The sequence below is a fragment of the Pollicipes pollicipes genome, unplaced genomic scaffold (assembly GCF_011947565.3).
Source record: "Pollicipes pollicipes isolate AB1234 unplaced genomic scaffold, Ppol_2.1 Scaffold_6093;HRSCAF=7227_pilon_pilon_pilon, whole genome shotgun sequence".
Classification (NCBI taxonomy): domain Eukaryota; kingdom Metazoa; phylum Arthropoda; class Thecostraca; order Pollicipedomorpha; family Pollicipedidae; genus Pollicipes; species Pollicipes pollicipes.
This window is the reverse complement of record NW_023596810.1, coordinates 2,049-10,557: the sequence shown is the minus strand read 5'-3', so window position 1 is coordinate 10,557 and position 8,509 is coordinate 2,049. Positions and strand designations below refer to the sequence as shown.

General features: G+C 52.8%; 1 protein-coding gene across 1 annotated transcript; it reads right to left on the bottom strand.

Moving 5' to 3' along the window:
- Positions 1–1,020: 1,020 nt before the first annotated feature.
- On the bottom strand, positions 1,021–7,119 carry LOC119105235 (major facilitator superfamily domain-containing protein 6-B; the record flags this gene model as incomplete). The annotated part of the gene is given in 6 exon segments (XM_037228703.1): positions 1,021–1,636; positions 1,989–2,156; positions 3,935–4,086; positions 5,742–5,886; positions 6,304–6,430; positions 6,992–7,119. Coding segments are annotated over 6 exon segments (809 nt in total), but the record flags the coding sequence as incomplete, so codon positions are not given.
- Between the last annotated feature and the right edge of the window lie 1,390 nt (positions 7,120–8,509).

The following is an 8,509-nucleotide window of genomic DNA, read 5'->3' as shown; positions in this document are numbered from 1 at the left end:
ATTCCCCTGTAGGTCCTTTAGGAGGGAGGTGCAGTGACAGAACTTACCCTCTCTGATGTCTGCAATAACTTCTTAGCCATTAAAACTGTCATGCTGATATTTTGCCAGCTGGTCTTAGGCTATTTCTACATATAGCGTCAGTTTTTCGGCAATTTTGTCGGAATGAGTCGTGACTAACAATTCATATGGGAAAGGCATGTCATTCACGTTTCTCGCTAGATCGACAGTATAGTTCTCTTGATGACATTTAATGTTTCGCAAACTGATGGCTCCGTTTCATTTGTTGACACGAATTACAGTTGCGGTGCAGATTTAAATACAGCGAAAGCAAAATACATTGTTTTGTTCCCGGGATGGCAAATTGAACAATCTCTGGATCCGGCGATTGATATTCCTTACCAAAACAATCGCGAAGAGCCAGCTTTTCTATTGCGTCCCTTGAATGTAAATTATGGGCCCAAGACCTCCAATTCATGGCCTAGTAACGCAGCCTTCTACTGGAAAAAGATGACTTTGTCCATGTTTAGCACAGCCCCGCTCATAGCATTCTAACAGGCAGAGCTCGTGGAGAAGTTTGCCGGTGTTCGGACGGAGGGACTGGGCACTAGGCTGCAGATCTGAAAGGCACCGCTGGCCTTGCCGTCACGCCTGGTGTAGCCGCCTCTGGATCTCCGACGGCGGGTGGTGACGTCACTCGCCGCGTGGTGACGCCACTGGTGTTTCGATCCGTCGCGCGAGTGTTCTGAATGTGGCGCCTCGCCTGTTGACTGCGGCACAGGCCATAACTTGTGTGCCAGCTGGGCTACAAATATCTTCAGTTGAGTGTAGCACCTGTCAAAACTGTCGTATGGTAGTGGATTTTCGAAACGCCCCCACGTGCATCAGGATGCATGCAACTAAAGATATAAAAAGACATAAAGGTAAAAGATAGAGGATATCAAGATAAAGGATATAAAAAGACAGCTTTCGTGAGTCTCAGCTTGCATCACAAACTGGGTTCGCAAACTCTCGAATCTCACTTATCACTTTATTATCATAGAGCCCCATACCCGTCTTATGGCCTGACACAGATTCCCAGCCCTGCTTTTCCGCGGGCCGACCTCGCCACGGGTCGCTCCAGACCAACTCGCGCGACGAGGCAGCGCCTGGCGCCGGTCAGCTCCAACCCGCAAAATAGCAATGCCAGCTGCCAACATGACGGCTAAAGCAATGCCATAATGTCCCGTTAGCCGCAGAAGTTCTTCTTTGCCAGCTGTCACATTCACCATGCTCCTCTACTGACTTCGGTAGTAACTGGCACGCTAAGGTATGAACACGCTTTGAGCCGAGTAATCAGCACGTAAGCACTAGATGACCAGAAACCCACCGGGGCGCTGTGACGCAATCACGCGAGTCGACACATACGCGAAGTCGGCAATCACGTGACTTCACGCGTACGCGAAGTCGGCTTCGGCCGCTGCCTGGCCGGAGCGAGGCGTTTGGCTCCATTCTGATGACGACTTCGTGACGAGATGGCTGTCGGCTGAGCCGACAGGACAATGTCGGCATTACGCTGCGTCGACACTGCGAACCTCCTGGACTGTTGCCAGCTCGTGCGAGCTGGCTTCGGAGGCGGCGTAGTTCGTGGCACCCTCAGCTGTGAAAGAAAACGGCGTCGCTCAAGCATGCGTGCTGCTGCATTGACAGCTTTTGCAAAGACGTAGTGATGGCTCCGCTGCGTTTTATTTGCATATTTTCATGGATCCGAGATGGCTAGTGGAGTAGTATAAAAGCACGGCGTTCTACATGTGTCATGCATTATTCAAGCATGGTCTTACCCATGCTCAACAGACGCAAAGCAATCAGAGGGTTCTAGGTTTACCATATGAAAGCATGCAGGAATGATAGCAAGACTGACCCAGGCAACAGACACCCGGCCAGGATATGGCCTGAACAGGTGGCGAGCACCACGTTACCAGGGGGAGGGGGAGGGGGCGCCAGGAACTGACCACGTTGACGCTCCTCTCGTTGCGAGATCCTCTGACGGAGACAGCCGTAGTAAACGATGGCGTAGAGCACGCCGCTCACGCCGCTGGCGACACCCATAGTCCGGAAGGTGAAGGCCGGTCCGGACAGCGCCATCAGATAGCCGCCGATGAAGCTGCCGACGCCGCGGCCTGGCGGCACGAGGAGGTCGTGGCTGGTAACAAGAAGGTGGAGGAGCTCGAGGCGGTCGAGGCGGCCGAGGAGGTCGAGGAGGTCGAGGAGGTCGAGGAGGTAGAGGAGGTCGAGGAGGTCGGAGAGGTCGGGGAGGTCGAGGAGGTCGAGGAGGTCGAGGAGGTCGAGGAGGTCGAGGAGATCGAGGAGGTCGAGGAGGTCGAGGAGGTCGAGGAGGTTGGGGAGGTCGAGGAGGTCAAGGAGATTGGGGTGGTCGAGGAGGTCGAGGAGGTTGAGACGACCGGGGCTGGTGACGTTGGCCGCCGCCAGAGAGATTCAGCGCAGGGTGCGTGGGAGGCAAGGAGGTGACCCAGCGACCGTAACGACCTGCTTGTCACAGCAGTTGTTTTTGGAAGCCCCTTGGCGGTGTATTGGGATTTTAGACACAATCTGCCTAGACAAAATATTTTACGCTGTTCCCGCACGCGTTTTGAGCCGTTTTATCTGTCCGAGGGTCTGGATCTTATTCTCCAGCCTCAGAGCGTATTGCCGTAGAGACCGGGAGTGGGCTTACATAACTTGTCGTAGTTCTACATGCTACGCAATTGAAGCAAACAAAATGTCGTCACGGATGCGGTCAGTGGGAAAAAAACGTGAGGTAATGTCAGCTAAAACGAAGTCGTTGCATTTGATTACGAGTCCGAGTTCTCATGCTGTGCTATCGACCTTTGATGTGCCGTTTGGTACTGGCTAAGCGACGCTATAGACCATACGTCAATTGTACTGGCCATATTCGCCGTTTCAAGCCATGCTTATTGCCATGAGTAAAAGAAGCTGGCCATGCTTAAGTCAAAGCTTCCATTTCAAAACGAAGACACGTGATTCCAGCAAATAATCCTTATCTGTGCACGAAAGGAAGCATAAAGAAAGTTTTCTGCGTCTGCCTAACTTGGCGTGCCCATGACATCTAAAAACCTAAAATTTGATCAAATAAAAGGAGTACAGTCCAGTAAAAATGATATGTAAGCCCACATCGGAGAGCGCAAGGCGCGCTGCCACATCACACCCGCTCCACCATAGTGTGTGAATCATCCCGTTTCCCATACCATGCACGCGTCACGGCTACGAAAACAGCTTTATGTCAGTCCAAAACCTTGCCGGGATCGGCAATTTTTGAAATGATCGAATGTTTTTACTGAATAAAACCATCTGGATCAAGCAGAATCCAACAGCGGAAAAAGCCTAAACTGGTCCCCCTAAAGCTCTTGGACCTTCCAACAATGGAGATTGCACACATACGGGTGCAAAGTAAACGGTCGCACGCCCAACGACCAGTTAAAAAGGTCCACAACGTTCACATGCAGATGTAGCGCGAAAAAACAACAGGAGATGGTCCGCAATAGCCTCCTCTCAAATATGAATAGGTAAGGGCCCAGTCCAAATTCAGTCATTAAAATCCAGTTTCAGTTCAGCTCAGACTCAGTCTCCATTGGATTGGGCGCGCCTGTGCGTTCTCAAACGTGTTACCAGATGGTGATACCAGATTGCGCGGTCATGACAGTGTGAGCGCTCGGCGCGCTGATGAGGTCACTAGACAGTGAACGCGAGAAGGATGTTGGACGAGAGGATGACAGTGGACGAGGGGAGCACAGTGAACACGAGGAAGACAGTGGACACGAGCGGCACAGTGGACATGGGAAAGAAAGTGAACAAGAGGAGAAAAGTGGGCACGAAAAGGCGTTTGTTTTCCGGAATGCAAGAGGGCTCGTGACAAGCCAAGCACGCCCAGGCTACATACCAACGCTGTAGTGGAGCGCTGCCGCCACTCCAGTGAGCGTGGCTAGCAGTCCAGGTGGCGCCAGGTATGCGGCGTAGGTGGCAGCACTATTCCACATAAGATGAGTGGTGACCGCCTCCAGCAGCTCGAACGGGAAGCACAGCCAGGGGTTTCTGTCAAATCAAGCGAAACACATACCATTCATAGGACAAACATTGGAATAGACTTTGCATGCAATGCAAGCGCGCAGGAAGAAAAAATCAAACCTGTTGGCGTTTGGAGAGGCGGCGCGTTGGATGAGCTGCATTTCGGGGCACAAACCAAACCATAGATGCATCCCTCTTGATATGTTTACCAAACGTTGTTCCTGCTCAAATGTCATGGCACATGAACATGGCCGATTCCCTCCCCCCATGGACGACTCCCCTCCCCCATGGCCTCCTCCCCCATGGCCGGCTCCCCTCAACCTGAGTCGCTTGCGGTCACCTATAGTGTGGAATGGCTACCGTGCGGCAGTGTGTTGGTTTATGACAAGTTGAGGCATTCAGAAGGGGTCAAATCAAACCAATTCACGATGATGCATAATCACCTCAGATGTCGCCAGCAGGAATGACTTAAATGCAAGCGCATAGACGCATTGCGCAATACACGAACGGAAATACTCAATGTGCGCGGTTTCCCAAAACTTCTGCCGTTGAAAACGTTTCAGCCTTATCTTTCCTAAAACAATCAGCAGATTGTGATTCGAAAAGCGGATCTTCGAAAAATATCTGGCCATGTGCGTCTGTCTACTAGTCGCTCTGGCATTGCTGCATGTAGACGCCTCAAGGCGTTACATTAACCACGTTTCAATATGCCTAATGCCTTACGTATGTGTATCGTCCAGTGCCCCCGGATGCGTTTACTGATAGCACCCCGCTTACCGCTATACAGCCTTAGGAAGCGGTTGGGCTTAACAAAGTATTGCCTGCTTTCCAACAGTCATGATGCGCATAGATACGCAAATACGCATACAAGTGCTGCTCATCAACAACAGGCTGTGCAAACATTGATCGAAATGCTTCATCTTCATCTGAATACCCCCTGTCATTTTCAGCTGAGCTCCGTCCAAGCTCGTCTCTGTAGACTTAATTTTCTCGATGCGGATAATCGAGTCCTCCCCGCTCAGGAGTCCGCATGTTTCGCGCACTATTTAGCAAAGTATCAGAAATCCGATCCTGGGATGAGGCGGTTTGAATGACTAGTCATTTGGGTATCCAGAGTCTGCACAAACCCTACGCTTTTCTCTCGTTCTGACGCCTGAGCTTTTTGGATGTGCATTTTTCCTGAACCACATTCATTCATGATCACGATGACTAACTCGAAACGTCAAGCATGCTCATGATCGGTAATGTTGGAGAGAACGGTAGCTCATACACGCAAGCAGCCTTCTGCGCGGTCCGGTGCCGTTCAAACACGCCTGCTGAGGCTGCAGGCTGTACAGCTCACGCATTGCGTCACGACCTATGCATGGCCGCGACTAGCTGCAAGATCATGACCTCCACGTGGGCACCCCACGAGTGCATCCCGCGGGCGTCCTGAACACCCGGAATCAGTGTTTCCGCAACTGCCTCAATTACTTTGATGTCTGATTTTCCAGGCTCCCTGGCTTGTTTAAGGTAAGCTATATTCAACACAAAAACTTGTGATGCCGTTTAACGATCTTGGTCAGCAAATTGGATGTCAAAGTCGGCGGAGAGATCCCTTTCCAATTTCTCTTTCTTTTTCACTGCATTTTAAAGCTATCGTGTGTTCTCACTACACCTGTACGTGCAGCGGCGTCTCCCACCTGATGAAGGAGTATCCGATGTATCTCACGGCGTAGCCGGCGAACGAGGCGATGAGGATGTTGATGTGGCCGACCTTCCTGCAAATGGCGTCTGACCACCAGTTGAAGGGCAGCGATGCCAGGCCGGCCGCCGTCAGGGTCAAGCCTGACACGGTAGATCAGGTCAGGTCGGAGCAGGCGTCTCACGACACAGCTCAGGGGCACCCGACGGAACAGCCAGTGCCGGCGGTACTCCACGGCACCCGCCATCCGCTTCGACCAGGGCCCAGGCCTGCAGCGAACAAGCACTGCGAAGATGCACACACCAGAGGCGCCCACGTGCCCTATCTCACCGTATTCCTGTCAGCATAACTCTTCCGCACACGGCTTCCCTCCCCTTGCTTCAACATGGTAGCTTATCTTCATGTCCAATAGATCAAAGTGGCATCCCGGAATGCACGGCTTACTGCTTGATATCAGTGAATTTAAATCTTCGTAGATTATCACTCGGCTACGTTGTGCAAAGACATTATAACGAACGGTAACGACATGCTATCTTTTCATCTTTGACAAAACCACGTACCCAGCATGTAGAGTGGAGCGTTGAGACCCTTGAGAAAAACGAATAGGAAACTCTCTAGAAATCCCCACATGGTTCCCAAAATGGTGACGATTATGACGTAAACGAGAGCCTCAGGACGTTTAAAAATCTGAAACAAGAAAAATCACAGTGCTTCGTAAGGATCTTGAGGAGGGATATTTTGGACCATTGACGTGAACAAACACATGTAATAAAGTAATACATACATCAACATTAAACAGCCGTCAGAGGACAGCCAGCTGCAACTAACATAACCATCTCCACGGACGTTTATGATTGATGAAAAATGACAAAACTAAATAAAGACCGCCAGAGACGTACTCCGCGCAGCATTGAAATCTAAGACCCTTAGGTAAAGTGTCTCATGTGAATGACTCAGGATAAAATGATAAGCTGAACATCCAGTGTGGTTTACAAGGAAAAATACTGCTCTCCATGTTAAAATGGCCTCATTACAAAAGCGGACAGCTCAGGTACACAGAGGTAACTGGGGCGGTTGTGTACAAGTAATCTAAAATAATAGAAGCAACGACTGGAAACATAAACCAATATCTATCTTGAACGATGTTCAACAAAACGTGGCTGTCATGCCCTTCAAACGTCAAATTCATGTTTGCGTCGCTGACCGCAACGCTCGGCAAACTTCAACAGCGTTTCTGATCGCCGGTACCTTGGCGAGCTCCTTAATCCGAGCCTTTGCCGGCAGTGCCACCTGTAGGTCAAATGCGAACAGAGTGACGATGGTGAGAAGCACACACAGGTCCATTGAGTAGAAGGCCGGAGCGTAGTTTACGCGGTCTGAAACAGATTGCAGTGCATGAGGCCCTGGTGCGTGAGGCATGATTTAACTAAGCTTCCAGGTCAAAACAACTCAACAGTCACGAATCCTACAGAGGGCGGCCATCTGGCCCTGGAATGGACACAAGCAACCAGCAGTGTCATCAGGTACGAGACTGCACAGTCCTCCTCAGCCTGATTAACCGCCTGCAGTCGGGGCAGTCCTCCTGAGGCTGAATAGACCTTCCGGGGCGGGACCACCGTCCCCAGCCAGGACCGTCGTCCCCAGCCAGGACCGTCGTCCGCAACCAGGACTGCTGTCCCCAGCCTGAACAGCAGCCCCTTATTTGAACGAGAGTACCCCGCCTGGAGAGCTCACCGGATGAGCTGACCGAATCGATGATGAGCCCGACAAGCGGCGAAAAGACGATGGTGGCAACAATGGCCGGCACGCGCTGGCGGCCAAAGTTCTGCCCCGCCGTCTTGTGCTGCTCCACCAATGCTAGGGAAGTTGCGTCCAGCAGCGTGAAGGATGTCGATAGGAAGAAAGTGGCCGCCAGCCGCAGCGCGAGATACACCCAGAACGTGGTCCGACTGGAGACTGGCACGCCGGGGCTGGGCTGGCACTCGAGCTGGCACTGCGGTGGGCAGCGCAGCGCCGCCAGCGTCGGCAGCGCCAGCTCCGAGCCGTTGCCGGTGAGACGTGCCGGCAGCAGGCAGCCGTCGCCGTCGAGCGGCAGGCTGAGGCGCGCGCCGGGTGCCGCCGTCCGGCAGGCGTCGCCGGCGCACGCCTGCAGCGCCGTCTCGCCGTCTGGGCAGATGAGGCGGCAGTCCTGGCTGCGCGAGAGGTTGCTGCGGGCCGGCAGCGGCCAATCGGCACAGCCCAGCGTGCTGTTGTTGGACGAGGCGGCCAGCGCGCGCGGCGTGGTCAGCGTGCTCGGCGGCACGAACAGGAGCGCCTGGTGCAGCGAGCAGTACATCACGAGGCAGAAGACGTATATCTCTCGGATACGCCCCGTCCGGTCGGCCAAGTACCCTGTGCAAACAGGGACAGCGCAGGTAAGCAGCGGCACACACAGAGACATCACAGGTCAGCAGCGGCACACACAAATACAGCGCAGGTCAGCACCGGCGTACGCAGAGACAGCGCGCGTCAGCAGAGACACACAGAGACAGCACAGGTCAGCAGCAGCGCATGCAGAGACAGCGCAGTTCAGGAGCGGCTCATGCAGAAACAGCACAAGTCATTGGCGTGGCGAGTGCACGAATATCACAGCAACAGGCCATGCAGGCAGCAGGTCCTGAAGCTGCCTTCGACGAGGTCATTTTGTCAAAATTCATTGAGTTATATCTTGATCCAGAATGGCTGCTTTCGTTTCACGAGGCCTTACAAGTCTTTCTTTCTCCGTTC